This window comes from Sminthopsis crassicaudata, chromosome 2, assembly GCF_048593235.1.
Source record: "Sminthopsis crassicaudata isolate SCR6 chromosome 2, ASM4859323v1, whole genome shotgun sequence".
Lineage (NCBI taxonomy): Eukaryota > Metazoa > Chordata > Mammalia > Dasyuromorphia > Dasyuridae > Sminthopsis > Sminthopsis crassicaudata.
This window is the reverse complement of record NC_133618.1, coordinates 449503599-449519527: the sequence shown is the minus strand read 5'-3', so window position 1 is coordinate 449519527 and position 15929 is coordinate 449503599. Positions and strand designations below refer to the sequence as shown.

Genomic DNA, 15929 nt, shown 5'->3' with positions numbered 1-15929 from the left:
ATGAGAAAACTGGGGAAAAGGAAGATGGAGGCTAGGCCATGAAAGACTCTGAATGCCAAACAAAGGATTTTATATTTGATCCCAGCAGTGATAGAGAGTCAGAGAGTCACAGAATTTACTGAAGGTGGCAGGAATTGGGGTTAGGGATGGTGGTAACCTGACCACACCTATGCTCTTGATAGCCAAGTCAAAAATAGAGTGGAATGGGGGAAGACTTGAAGCTGGAAGACTAACCAGCCGGCTATTACAATTGTCCACAAGTGTGAGGTGATAAGGACTTGCATTTAGTGGTCTCAGAGGGGAAGAGGAGTTGCAGACAACAAAATGAAGGCAAAATTGACAGTACTTGACAACAGATTAGATATGGAGGGTGAAAGAGAGTGAGGAATGGAGAATAACTAGATTTTGAGTCCAGTTGATTAGGGAAACAGCAACAGGGATTTTTGAAAATTGGTGAGAGCTTAGAAGAAAAGATAATGAAGTCAGTTTGGGACAGTTAGTAGGGAAGAATATGGAGGATAAAAGATAGATTTGGTCTGGACAAGTAGGTCTGACAAACATTAGCATAGAGATGATTATTGAATTCATGGGAGCTGATATCAACAAGTAAAGCAATATAGAGGGAGAAGGGAATAGTCCCCAGGACAGACCCAGTAATTCTCATCACTACCATACATGACCTCAGCAAAGATCTAGCAAGGGAGACTGAAAAGGAGTGGTTAGACAAGGGGAAAGAGAACGAGAATAGAGTAGTGTCATGAAAAACTAGAAAGAAGAAATTATATAGGAGAAGAAGATTGCAGAAAGGTAAGAAGGGTGAAAATGGGAGTGGGGTGGAAAGACCATTAGATTCAGCATCAGTAGAATAATTAGTTGGAAGCTAGATTTCAAAGAGTTAAAAAGAATGAGAGAGGAAGTGGAAATATCAACAGATTCTACACAACCTTCTCAAGTTCAGCAACCAAAGAGAGAAAAGATACACAGAGAAAATAGCTAGCAGGGACATACAGATCCAGTAAAGGGGTTTTGGTTGATTATTTGGATTGGGGAGCCATTGTCATGTTGGTAAGCAATAGGGAAGTAGCAGTAGATATTTCCTGATTTTATAGAGAGAAACTAACGTTGTGCAAGAGCAAATGATTTAGTCAGACAAAGTTAATGACAGAGTTGGGAGCAAACTCTGGGTCTCATGAAACTCAAATATTAGTGCTCCTTCCATTAATTCTGGCTTAATGGAGAGTGTTTGGACTTGGAATTGGGAGAAGTCCAGAAGTGAACCCCACCTATGTTACTAAGTAACCATGGGCAAATATGTTCAGTGCTCTGTACCAGTTTTCTTGTACAGTGTATTTGTGAAGTTTAAAAGAGACAATGTCTCTAATGCACTTTGCAAACCATAAGATGTTCTATAAATATTTGCAAATATTTATAACTTTATAGTCAACTGTTACGATTCCATGATTTAAGATCCTATCTCTCTGAGAGTCTGAAGTCTGTGTTCAAAGATTTGAGATAGCCTTTTTTTGTGAAAAGAATAACGCATGGATGATAGTGTGGCATTTGTAGAAAGAATGTTAGTGTTAGATTCAGGAAATTCAAATCTTGCCTCAGCTGCTTGTTAGCGGTGTGACTCTGAGCCAACCACTGATCTTTCTGCTGTAACATAGGGATAATAATGGTCCCCACCTCTCATGGTGTTCTTGGGAAGCTCAAAGGAAATTAAATATGGCAAGCACGTTGCAACCATTAAAGTGTTCTATTAATGTTAATTATTATTATTGTTGTTGTGATACACACTTAAATGTATACACACACAACCATGGTATTCTACTAACTGAAACATTCTTTCGTGTCTTAGGGTCCGAGGAGGAAAGGGAGACATATAAAAGAGCAAATCATCTGAACAAGCTGTCTTTAACAAATGAGTATTCCCCAGACGAAAATGTGCAGATTAAAATCAAAGTGTCCCCGAACATGAGCAAGGGTAATGACTTTGATGTCTTTGGTGTGATCCACAACAATTCATCGGAGGAGCAAAGTTGCCATTTGCTGATGACTGCTCGGACAGTCAGCTATAATGGCAGACTTGGCCCTGAGTGTTCCAAGACAGAGCAGGATTCTCTGACCATTGAACCCTTATCTGGTAAGCATGTTGTTACAGTTCTCATTAAGTATCACTGTGTTCAGGACCTGGAATAGGGAAACAGAGTCATAGGATCAGAGGATAAAAACTGGAAAGAGATATAAAGGATTGCTTTCTTCCATCTTATCATCTTCCTACTTTCCTTCAAAGATCATTTATTCCTCTCTCAGCTAGGATCAAATCCTCTGCTTCTGATAACCTTAAGTGGGGGTGATGACACACCTACATCAGGTGGGGAGTGGGCAAATGATTTATCCTTTAACTACCGAATTCTCGACAATCTGTCATTATGGAAGAACCAGCACACTTGTATCCATGAGGCCCAAGATTGGGCGCCTTATTAGTTTTGCTATTAGTTACGTGATCATAGACAAACCAATTTCCACATTGATAGAATGGTAACTATAATCCCACTACCCACAGGGTTGCCATGAGAATCAATCAATTAACCAATTCACAAGCATTTTTAAAGCATCTACCATGTGCCACGTGCTATGCCAAGTGATAGAGATATAAAGACAATAATAAAGCAGTCTGTTCTCTCAAGGAGGTTACAGGGAATGATGGCCAGCCTTAAGAGACAACATAGTTCCCGATAAAACAGTTATCTCCTTGACCTTGAAATGGAGGCCAGGAGAGATGAAATGATAGTTCAGGTTGTCAAAAGTCCTGGGTTTAAGTCCTGCTTCTGTTTGCTCAATCTAGGATCTTGGCAAAACCTTTCCCTTTGTTGGGCTTCAGTATCCTTTCCTATAAAATTTGGTGATTAGTGAAAATATCCAACTCCAGTGATTCAAACCAAAACCTCTCCCCAGCTGGGAGAATCCAGGACTCCCAATTTCCAAACAAGAGTTATTTCACCTGTCCCACATCATCTTCCTGCAGAGATGTTTGTTGACTGCCAAGCAGAATAGCTTTTTCTCTCCAATCAAAACTGACCTTATGTTAACACTTCTCTGCCTCAACTCATGGCTGGGTGTTGTCTCACTGATAAGGGATGAACTCAGAATTCCAGGAAACCCATCCTGCCTCCTTTTTGTTTTATTTCCAATTTCACAGATTTTAGTTTTCTGTTTTCCGGTATTTCCTCTATGGTATCCTTATTATTTTTGTCCAGACTAGTGATTTCATCATTATAGGATGCCCTAGGTGAGTCAAGTTCCCTATGATGTTATAGATCATTCAACTGCTCAACAATTTATAATCTTAAAGAAGTGCCTTGAAAAGGCACTGTTTAGTGATCACACAGCCAATAAGGGTCAGAAGTAGGACTTGGATTTGGTCTTCCTGACTTTAAGATCAATTCTCTGGAGCTATAGGCTCTACTTCAATTCTGATTGGATCTTCATTCCTTGAAAATAATGGGCCCTATCTCCATCCATAGGACTGAGCACTGCTAGTGGGGGATCTGGAGATCAGACTTATTTTGAAGGATGTTTCAGGCAGGGTTACTAATGAAAATTCAATTCATTGCAGCCTCAAGAGAGATCATGCAAAATTACAAAAAGCACCCTTAGTTTCAAAAAACAGATCTGAGAAGACACTTTCTCTTCCTTTTGAAGAGGTGGGATAGGTGTTCATGGGTATGATATATTGCAAATAATGTCAGGGTTTTTTTCCTATATGTTGATTAATTTTGCTGAATGATTTCTACTTAAAAAAACCCACCTTTGTTATAAGGGATGGCTCTCTGGGAGGGAAAATAGAGAAGGATAGAGGAAAAAAAAGTAGTATGGAAAAACAAAATCAATAAAATTATTTTTAAAAAAGACTTAGAACTGTAGGGTATCTCATATGTGGAAGGGTCCTTAAAAAACTTAGTAGGTTCAAAGAAGGGAAGTGGCTAAGGTCCCACCACAAACTAGCAACAGATGCAAGAAGTGTTATGATCAACCTGCATTTATTGGCCAAAACTATACCTACTCCTAAATCTTAACCTTTATGACAAGTAATCCAGAAGAGTATCTAGTTTGTGGATGCATGGAGTAGGAGAAAGAACTGGAAGTCAGGAGACAGAGATTCTAGTCCTGATTTTGTAAGATTCAGTTAGATTGTTTTATAGTTATTTTCTTCCTCCTATTTCTATTGTTTTGTCATTGAATATGTTGTTTTCTTGGTTTTACTTACTTCCATTTCCATCAGTTTGCATTTTAAAATTTCCATGCTTTTCACAATTCTTCATGTTCTTCATTTCATAATAGCACCATAATATTACAATTCATTTAGTTACTCACCCTTCTCCCTACCCTCCCATCCCATTTGATGTATAATTAACCACTTTGTTTCTAGTTCTTTGCTATACAAAAAGTTCCATTATAAGTATGCTGGTGTATATGGAGCCCTTCTTTTTGCCAATAACCTCCATGGGGTATGTGCTCAGTAATGAAATTTCTAAGTCAAAGCATAAGAATATTTTAAGCATTTTATTTATATAATTCCAAAGTGTCTTCCACAACACTGCACTGATTCACAGCTCCACCTGCAATAGGTACTTGACTTTGTAAAAACCTCTTTAATATTGACTATTCCAAACTTTTGTCATCTTTGTCAATTTGCCAAGTGAGACAAAACCTCCAGGTTACTTTGATGTGTATTTCTCTAATTATTAGTGATTTGGCGCATCCTTTCATATGGTTAACTGTCTGCAATTCTTTTGAGATTTGTTTTTCCTTATTCTCTGGTCAAATTCTCTATTGGAGGCATTGTAGGGTTTCACATGCTAGTGAGAGTAGTCTGAATTTGTTCCTAGAGGTAATAAGGAGCCACATGAATTTGAGTAGGGGAATGATATAATTAGACTTAGGCTTTAGGAATATATAACTGTGGGAGCATAGGTTGGAGGCAGAAGACAGAGATTTGAGAAGTCAGTGACTAACTCTTTTATATCAGTCTATCAAGGCCTCCCATCAATAATCTTAGACAGGCTTGTAAGGTTCCAAAGGGGAAGGTAGTAGGAGGGAGACCTCTCTCTACAACTGCCTGATATAAAAGTAATTAAATTGATAGTCCATTAAATTAGCAGGTCAAAGCTTTCTCTAAATCTATTCTTCTTCCTACAGTTATTTAATCACCATTTATCTCCCAGATAGGTCTGTTTACTCTTTACCTATATTTATCTCTGCCCTAAGCCTGGCCAAGGGAAATTCTTTTAGAAGTGTTCTCAAGTCCTTATGAATGTATCTAACTGGATGAATTCCACTGTAGCTGAAAATGCAGGTAGAGGAGTAGGCAGAGAAGGACTTAGATCCCTTTTCTTCCATTACAAATAGCACTTATGTTTATATTTAATAATAGTATTTATAGAGTACTTTGGGCAGCTAGGTGGCAAAGCGGATAGAGTGCAAGCCTAGAGTTAGGGAAGATCTTTATGAATTCAAATCTGGCTTCTGATACTAGCTATTGTGATTCTGTGCAAATTACTTCATCCAGCTTGTGTTATTTCTGTAAAATAACCTAGAGAAAGAAAAGGCAAACACTCTAAGATCCTTGCTGAGAAAACCCCAAATGGAATCACAAAGTTGAAAAACAACTGAACAACAAAATAGAGTGCTTTAAAATTTGGAAAGCATTCAGAATTTATGATATCATTTGATCTTCGCAACCATCCTGGAAGATATGTGCTGCTATTGTTCCCAATTTAGAGAAGAAAAAACTGAGGCTGAGATTAAATGGTTTGCTTAGGGTTACATAGTTAGGAAATACCTGAGGAAAGGTCTGAATTCAGGCCTTTCTGACTCCATTTCTAGTGCCCTCTTCTAACAGGCTACTTAGCTACCTGTAGCCATGATAAAGATAGTATTGAGTAGTAGCTAGAAAACAGACCAAAGAGTCAGGCAGCCTTAGTTTCAAGTCCCGCCTCAGACACATACTGTCTATATGACCCTAGGTAGGTCACTGGGCATCTTGGTACCCCTAAATAACTCTATAAAACCATAATTTGCATATCAATTGCTGAACTGAATTGGTAGAAAGATTTTTCTCTTGGAAGATCTCTACAACAAAGAAATCACCAGTCCTGCCTAAATGTGTATTCCCTTCTCCCTTCCCTTTAACAACAAGCATCCTCCAACTAGGCTGCACTGTCTGCAGCTTCCATTTGGTATAGTGGAAAGCACCCTGGATTTGGAGTCAGAGACTCAGGTTTGAATTATAGCCTTTATGCATGCTGTCCAAATGGCATTGGGCAAGTCTCATTGATCTTAGATTTATAGCTGGCGGGATCCTTAGAGACCATCAAATCCAACTGGTAAGATTTGAATCTGAGTGTTCCTGATTCTATATTCAGGCCCTTAACCATTCATATCTGATGCAACTATCCAACTATCAATTTTCATGGACCATTATCCCATTGGATCCTCATAACAAAGTCTTTGGGATGAGCAACACAAGAGTCATCATCCCCATTTCACAGATGTAGAAACGGAAACTCAGAGAAGAGAATGAACTAGAGCTTAGAAGAAATCTACTCTGACCTCATTTTATATGTAAAAAAAGCTACCCTTTATGAAAATGGAAGAAGGGAGGGGTGTTTTCCAGGTCTTATAGGAACTACTTGAATGTGGGGCTTCCACTCCTAATCCAAAGTTCCTTCCCCTCCCATTGGTTGCCTCTCAGTGATCTCCCACCCCCAAAGAGCAAGAATTCACCCAGCACCTAGATATGATTCTAAGAAGGAATCTTGAGATTAACAAAGTCCTGGACCTTGCCAGGCTGTACTTACTGTCCACAGCTGTTATTTTTTTTGATGATGAGATCTCCGGCATTTCTATGAGCTGGGAGGACCAGAAGTTAAGCCCAAAATGATTTGAAGTTTTCAGGCCAAGCAGAAGAGCAAACTTTTCTCCCAGTATGCCTGAAGCACAAGATTTTCTGGCTTCTGTAGCTCTAGGGCTTTCCCCCTTCCTCCCCAGTATAGGTCCTTCCACCTCTGTCCCTCCAATACTAAAATGGCCACTCTCATTCTTTTGGTCTCCCTAACTTTAACACTTTGAGCCAAGGCTGCTTTCCATTTTTTCTCCTATCTTTCCCTAACACCAATCATAGGGTCATGTACGCTAGGTATTAAGTAAGTGTCCATTGTTCACTTGTTCTGGAGCTAGGCCGAGAGAAGGGAACTCTGGCATTGTGTCGCTGTAAGTTACAGGTGGGAGGAAAGTCAGGAAACCTCCTCCTGGAGTAGTAGGAAGACAGGTTAGGAGGATGTTTCAGCAGTCCTTGGCAAGAGGTGATGAAAGTCTGGTAGCAAATTGGGAATTTAGAGAAAGTGAACAGTTAAAGATGAAAAGGACCCTAGTCTATAGCTGGAGATGTACATAAACGAAAGGACAGGGAATGATCCTTAAACAGACCTCAGCTATGGTCTGCCACTACTCTCTTAGGGAGAAAAGCAGCTGAAGACTAGTTGTCCTCATCATCCATGTTAATAGTGTCAAAATATTTTGGAGTTGCCTTGTTTCCTAGAACTAAGGCCCAGCAAGCAGGCTGTGTCCTCAGTTTTGTATAACAATAATCATATACACACATAAATATATATATATAATTCTATATATGCTTGTGTGAGTATATATACATGCATGTATCTATTATACATCAAATGCCAAAAATAAACCTTTCCTTACTTTTCTTCCAGAGAGGATAATACCTTTGAGGATCTGCTACTCACAATATCAGCAGTACCTGGATGAGAGCAACCTTATTAAAGTGACAATGCTCCTCCAAGTCCCCCAGTCCGAGACTTTCCTGATAGCGGAGAGATACATCTACCTGGTGAATCCAGATATCAAGATCAGGGTAAGGAAGACTATCGCTCATTCTGTCCCAAAAGACAGACCAGAGGCAAAATGAGGGGGAAGCAATGAGAGGCAGCTGCCTTCACTGAAGTCTCCAAGGAGGCTCCCAGGGACAAAGTAACAGACATAGATGGAGCTCAGTTACCTCTCTCCACCCACCCCACCCCCACTCCCTCAGAGGCAGCACCAGGGCATAGCTAATTACATCTCTGGCTTTTTCTGTCTCTCTGTCTCTGCCATTTGTCTCTCTCTGTCTCTCTGTCTGTCTCTCTCTGCCTTAGTTTCTTTGTCAATAAAATGGGTTTGGAAGCAGTTGGGTGGTACAGTGTACATTATTTGAGTAGGAGTCAGAAAGACCTTAATTCAAATTTGGCCTCACATACTTCCTAGATCTGTGATGGTAGACAAGTCATTCAGCTTCTGTCTACCTCAGTTTTCTCATATGTAAAATGAGGATAACAGCACTTACCTCTCATTGTGAGGGGGAAATGAGGCATTTTTAAAGCATTTTACAAACTGTATTCTGTATCTAATTACTGTTATTAAAAGAACTGGAAATTCTCTTCTGGGTATATTATATATTCTAATGTTTCTTTTAGTCCTGATATTCTATTTTTGGTGTTCTAAGGTTCCTTCTAGTTCTGACGTTCTATAACCTTGATTTCATCTTGAGATTAATGGCAGTGGACAACCAGAGTCATGGTAACTCCTATGACTCTGAAACAAAACAAAATTAACTGGCCCCACAAAGATCAAATCTGTAACATGGGTCAATTTAAGACCATGTTCTTAACTGAGCCACTGATCCTAGTTCTTGGAAAGTTGTATTCCTGTAGCAAGAGTCTCCAAGGTCAGAAATCAGGAGGTCAATTATATTAGTAAATAAGAATTTTTACTCTTTACTCATCACTTATGATGATCCTTTCAAAGGCCCTATGAATGGAGCTAGAACAGGAATTGTTATCTTCATCTTCATGACAAAAGAGATCCAAAGAAATGAAGGAATTTGCCCAAAGCCTCATAATAGAAGTGGGACTAGAATTCAGGTCTCTAGGGCCCCTAGATCAGAGCTTCCTTCACCTCTATACCCTTACCTCATTGTTATTTTACCAGAAATTTATATCATTCTTCTGTCCTTTGCAGATCGTAGGAGAACCCAAAAAGCTTCGAAAGCTGGTGGCTGAATTGTCCCTTAAAAACCCCCTCCCAGTTCCCTTGCTTGATTGTGTCTTTACTGCAGAAGGAGCAGGGCTGACTCCGGTGCAGAAGATAGTTTATCTGTAAGTGTCCTCTTCACACAAGTGGGCTTCAGGGGGAGGGCAGTTCCTTTATGGGAGGTCTCAAACTAATTTCTCTAGTGACTAGGAAAGTAAAGTTACTGGAGAGCATGCCAGACAAGGATCTGCCAAAGGAACTAAGATTGTGGATTTAGAAATGAAAGAAATCTTTGAGATTAGAAAATCATTGGTGTAGACATCAAAGTAAGGTATCTGGTCCAATCTTAAACTCCTTTACAGGGTACAGGGGTAGCTAAATGACTATTTATCCAAGTCAAAGAGTGATAGAATCAAGGATTGGACTCTAGATTAATCCAAATGAAGAGAAAACACTTAAGAGGAGTGAGGTAGAACATAATGGCAATCTTCAAGTACCTGGAGGATGTCAGTCAACCTTAAGTAACTAGCACTTAGTAAGCACCTACTCTGTTCCCAGCAAAGTTTAAGTAAGAGGAATACAAAGAGAGGCAAAACAAAAACAAAACAAAAACTCATTTTCTGCTCTCAAATAACTCACAGTATAATGGAGGAGATAATATGAAAAGAACTTTCTCTCTCTCTCTCTCTTTATATATATAATAAACTGAGGAGAGTCTTTGAAGTTTGGGATTGTGGAAGACTGTGATTAAGAAAGATTTTGTGCAAGAAGATAAGAATTTATTTGAAGAGACTTGAAAGGGGTCAGAGAGGGTAAGAGGTAGAGATAAAAGCGGGAGACATCCAGGTAAGAGAGACAGTCAATGAAAATTTTCTCAAATGTTAGATGTTATGTCATGCATAAGGAACAACCAGGAGGCCAGTGTCACTTGATAGAAAAGTATATGGAGGAGTTTAAGATGTAAGAACACTGGAAATGTAGGAAGGGTGCAGGTTGTAAAGGATTAAGGAGAAATATTAGATTCTATTTGGCTCCAGCTAGATGACCATTTGTCAGAGATTTATTTATTGCCTCAAGATCAGTTGGATTACATCAATTGTAAAGTCTATTTTATGTCTAAGAATCTGTGATTCTTATAACCAGGAGTGATGACACATTTCAGCTTGATGTAGAACACTCCTTGACAAAGAGGAAATGGTCTGCCTTAGATGGTGGGAATTCTCCAACACTAAAGGCCTTCAAGCAGAGACTTAATATCCATTCATTAGGAATGTTTTATGAAGTATTACTAGTCAGGTAGTAGCTTGGTCTGGATGTCCTCTGATCTTCTCAGATTCTAGGACCCATCTGTTCAGGGATGTTGAAGGTTTAAAGCTGGCTTCCCCTATGATTAAAGACTGAAGCTTCCCCAGCATAGAAGAGGAAAAGAATGAACGGCTGAGAGTATACTATTCTACCATTCATCAACCAGCCAACAACTGAGTAATCTCACCTCTTAGTGGGTTCTAACTTCTTATCTGTATTATGAGTAAAGAGGAGACCAATAACCTGCATTCTAGGAGCCACCCATTTGGCTGAAGCACTACACTTGAAGTAGCTAGAAAAACAGTTTTTATATTACCAAGGGCCAAAGGGCACAAGACTAATTTGTCATAGTGGGAGCTTTAAAAAGAAAGAATTCATTATGGGCTGGAAAAATCAGAAGAGGCTTCAAATAAGAGGTGGCATTTCAGTTGGATCTTGAAGGTTAGCCACTGACGCTTTAATAAGGGATGACTATTATGAACCTAACTAAATCTTACTAACATACACCCTCTGTAAAGCCAGGCCCATCCTTCTGATGCTTGCCCAGAGCAAGCTCAGATCATGTCACTGCTGCTCCCTGCCCAGAATGAAAACAAAGGGTTTTTCTATGGCCTGAGAGAGGAATCCTGAGAATGCAGAAACTTGGGTTACACGAGGGATAAAGATATAGGTTTCACATTCCCCTTAGATAGGCCAGCCTTCATTTTTCAACATATCCTCTCCACCTCCACTTCCAACTCAAGACAGGTTTGCCTGACCGATCCTTTGGACTAATTACAACAGATCAAGAACTAGTCTCGCCTCTGCAGCCTTCTATATGTTTGTTGATACTGACAAATATCCATAATCCTATGTGTACATGTGAGCATATACCTACACCACAGCCATATGTAGGCATCCATACTCTCTGCATGGCCATGAGTATGTCCACATAGATACAGAATTGTATCCCAAGTACTCCTTCTCTTAAGTCTCAAGTTCCTTTTCTGTAAAATTAAGAGGCTGAACCTCTGAGGTTCCATCTAGTTCTAAGAAGCTTTAAGAGTCTATCCATGAACATACTTATAACTGTGTCATGAACATACATATTCTTACACACAGGAGCACATATGGGTGAGAAGTGATGGGAGGAATGGGACTAGGGGATGCCTAAGGTCTCTTCTAGCAAAGTGAAAGTGGTGGTTCAAGTCAAGTGAACTAAACAAGCTTAGATGAAACGATGTCTGTCCCTCCCCCACTCCTACCCCCTTGCCCAGCCTATCTGCATTGCCCTGAGAGATTTGGCAAGAAGTGACTAGAGCGTCTCAGGACCAATTGTCCACCGTGTCTCTGTTTCTTCCAGCCCTGACCCAGTGGAACCTGGAAACATTGTCACAACCCGAGTGGACCTGATGCCCCAATGGCCTGGACTGCACAAGCTGGTGGTGAACTTCGAAAGTGACAAAATGAAGGGAGTGAAGGGCTACTGGAATGTGATTGTTGGACCATAGTTCAACTGAGAAGTTGCTCACCAGCTAAGAGGCATGGGGAGCAACCCCCCATTTCCTCATACCCATCTTAACCTATACAACTGAGCCTAATCACACCCTGTAAGAAAACTCCCAAACTGTACCCCACAAAAACAAGACAATTCAATCAAGAGTCTCCCTTCTCCTTATGTTCCAGGGCCTATAGGGGTTCTCTGCATCACTCTAGGTCAACAGAATCAAAGATGGTCAACAGCCATCTTTGGGAGTCAGAGAGTCTGTGGATTGTATCCCTTTGGCCCATTATCCTTCCTAAAATCCAGAGCCCCCTGAGAAGAGAGGCTTTTAAATGTTCCCTCATCATGCACAGTGACTGTCTAAGAGGTAATATCCTGTTCTTGGCCTACAAGTATGCTTCTATAGGACAGAACACTCCTTGCCCCAATCAGCTGTCCTCTTCTTCCACCATCAGGCCATGGGTCCAGACCAAGATGGTCTGAAGGTCCAGACCTCCCTTTTATTCCCCCAGCTAGCCCCACCCAGAGCTATAGGAAACAGTGGGAGGTTTGGACAAGCAAAAAGATGGCACCTTGAGTGAAGAGGGACCAGGAAGCCTGATATAGGGGACTGGTATATGAATCTGTATCTGTAATGAAAAGATCCCTGGGCTGGGTAAGGAGGCAAAGCTGCTGTTTTGAAATATCTGCAGTGTTCACATAGAATATGGTTTTTTTTTTTTTTTTTTTTTTTTTTTTTTTTTTTTTTGGCTTGGTCCCATTTTGCTGAAATTGATAGAAGTTACAGAGAAGTAGATTTCAGCTCAAAAAAAAAGAAAAAGATTTTAAAAACCAGGGCCAATCTATAAAGGAATGAAGCTGCCTCAAGAGGTAAAATGAGCTTCTTTGTTCCTAGAGCTTCAAGGACAGTTTACTTGTCAGAGATAGGGACTAGAACTGAGGCTTCTTCTAATTCAGGATTTCTATGGTTTTAATACAATTTCTTCCTTGACTGTGTGACCTTAGTCAAGCTATTTTCCATCTCTGAGCCTCAATTACCTCCTCTGAAAGGAAGTGGATTAGATAATCTCAAATGCCAATCTCTTTACCTGGCCCTTCCCACCAAGTTCTGAGACTCTGGACTAGTGCCTGTAATCCTGTCCTTCAGAGAGCAGAGTTATTCACATGTCAGAGGCTGGAGGCCACGGGAGCCCATCTGCCTCATTCTTAAAGGCATTAGGCTATCTGCTTGTTAGGTTCCAAGAGCTCTTCCGTAACTAATACTCAATTTACCTTCACACTTAATCTTTGTCATTGTCTTCTGATCAACTTACCTTTTCCACATTCTTCCTCCTTTCTTTTTTTCCACCCTTCTCAGTAACTGTGCTGGACTTTCCAAGGGCAAAGCTGAGATTCTTAGGACCCAACCTTTTGTACTAGCTTGTACTAATGCTAACCCAGTGCCTAACCCCAGGCATGTTGCTCAGCATCTCAGCACAAGTCTGAAGACTTATAGGGAAGCAAGGAGGGGAGATTTTCAAAGCTATAGCTTGTACATCTTTGGTCAAGGTCTAATAAGCTTAAAGATGCTGAAGACAGAATTCTTATTCAGATAGGGGGTCAGACTAGAAGGACTTGAAGATTCCTTGTAACATTGATCCAGGGATTCTGTGATAAAGATCTTCTAAACTTGTGTGTCGTTGACATAGCCTTAAAAAAATACAGGGTTAACTTCATGAGAAGCAATATGCCAGAAAAAAAGGGACCAAGAGTGTGAGGAGCACTAAACCCACCTGAATATATGAATTTAAGTTGAAGAAGCTAGAGATTTTTAGCTTAGTGAAGGCTAGGAGAAATGGGATGATAGTTTCCTTTAAATCTTTCATAGACTATTACCAAAAAATATCAGACTTCTATTTAGTTCCAAAAGGCAGAACTACAAACGATGGAGGGAAGTTATAAAGAGGCAAATTTTGTTAAGAATAAAAATAAATAAATCTCAGCTGTACAAGATAGGAATAGGATACCTTAAATGCACTGGAATCCTTCCAGTAATCAGCCAATCAATCATTCAGTGCCTACCCTGTTCTAGGAGGTTCTGGAGATTTAAAAAAAAAAAAAAAGAGTGCTTGCCCTCAAAGAGATTACATTCTACTCATGGATGACCACTTGGAGGTATCATGGAGAGGCGTCCTGCTTCAATTTCAAGCTGTATTACACAACCTTTGAGGATCTGTCAAATAAAATTGGATTAGAATCTAAAATCTGAAAGGTAATGAACCATTCTTTAATTCTCTACCATCTTCAGCCTCCAGTTAGATCCAAGATATCAAGCCTCAGAAAGATGGAGAACACAAAATGTGTAGGGGTGTTTGGAGACAGAGACTCAGGTAGAAGAATAACTCCTAGACTGGAAGTCAGAGGACCTGGATTCTAGTCCTGCTTCTAACAAAAATGGTTACCCCAGGCAGTTAATTTTTCTGGCTTTTGTTACTTGGTCTGTAAAATGAGAATAAGAATCCTCTATAAGGATGTTATGAGAATCTCATAATGGCTATGAATCTACTGTTAAAAAAAAACAACACTGTAAAGCACTATATCAGTATGAAATGATAACTATCTGGAAAACAGGACATGAAGAGTTTTGGTAGTTTCACTCAGACTTGCTACTACTGCTAGGGAAATATTCTCTTTTCTTCCAACAAGATTTTAAAATGTGAGCAAAAAATGGTATTTGATTCTGTCCATAGTTTATATCAAGCTTTTTATAGCAAAGTGGGCAGAGGAACTTGCTTTTGAGCCATTTGTGCCCATATGTCCCCATATGTCGGCACTTGCCAGCCACTTGGGCATGCTTGTGTAGTACACATATGCTGAAGTAAGCAAAATAAAAAATTTTCACCTGAAGCACTAGTTCTTGGTTTATTCTAGAAAGTTTTTCAACTTCCTCTTTCATGTAGGACTTCAACATCCACCCATGATTTGGTGGGCAGTGGCAGGAGTTGTAGTTGAAAGGCCACATAATTCAACCCCTTCTATGCCCTGCCCCAGTGCTGATCTAATGGGACAAAAGGAAAGTGAACAAAGAAAACCTATCACCATGGAGCAGAAGGAGTTTGGGACTGGGAACCAGAAGCCTGAGGTTCCAGTCTAGCTCAATCACTAACACATTTTTAGTTACAGGATTTAGAGCTAGAAGAGACGTTAGAGATTGGGTCCAACACTTTGATTAAACCCAGAGAGGTTTAAGTGACCTTCTCAGCATCCTACACTAGATGGTAAACTTCTCTCTAGGCCATCTATAAAATGAAGGGGTTGAATTAGATGGTCTCACAGGTCTCTTTCAATTCTGAAGATGTGTTTTCTGGGCTTCCTTCCAGTTTCCACATTCCCTGTTTAAGGTTTGACATTACATGTTCAGGAAGTCTATCCACATGTTTTCCTTATCTGTAAAATGGGGATAAAAGCACCTTCTCAGGGTTGTGAGGATCAAATGAAATAACTGTAAAGTGCTTAGCATAGTGCCTGGAACACAGTAAAGCACTATGTTAAGTGTTAGTGATTATTTTTTCCTAAGAGCCCTTCTGACACAGTATGGTTCTATGATGAGTGGAATGAAATGCCCAAAATACCAGGCACTATGCCCTTTACTGGCCCATTCCAGACTAATCGTTATCATAATAAGCTTTTACAGGCTTGCAGAGGGTTATGTGGCATCCCAGAGCACCCCAAGCTGTCATCCAATGTACCCTGCACTGTGGACTTAGCAGTGGGCATGAGTAAGCTCTTGTTCTTTTATCTTAATTGTAGATTCTCATTCAGAACAGCTCCTGTAGGTATCACCTTCTAACCTCAGGGGCTGCAGTTGATGCCTAACTTACTACCATTAGCCAGTCAGATTTGTATTAAGCATCATCCTCTTTCAGCTCAGCTTTTAAAATACCAATTCCCTTTGGGAAAGGGCTAGAGCCAAATCAGTCTAGAGAATCACAAATTCATAAAGTTAAAAGAACTCCAGGTACCATCACATCTACTCCCCTCAAACAGGAAAGAAAAGTGAAGTCCAGAGAAATTA

The 15929-nt window shown here is 40.0% G+C and overlaps 1 protein-coding gene across 2 annotated transcripts in view; it reads left to right on the top strand.

Annotated features, from left to right (window-relative positions):
- Positions 1-14761, top strand: part of TGM2 (transglutaminase 2) — a 58785-nt gene extending 44024 nt beyond the window's left edge. For both annotated transcript variants that reach the window (XM_074292706.1, XM_074292705.1), the window contains 4 exons: positions 1859-2143; positions 7773-7933; positions 9076-9212; positions 11735-14761. In XM_074292706.1, coding sequence (XP_074148807.1) covers positions 1859-2143; positions 7773-7933; positions 9076-9212; positions 11735-11882 — 731 coding nt within the window. In that variant the 3' untranslated portion in view covers positions 11883-14761. The remainder of the gene's footprint in view (positions 1-1858; positions 2144-7772; positions 7934-9075; positions 9213-11734) is intronic.
- Positions 14762-15929: the final 1168 nt, after the last annotated feature.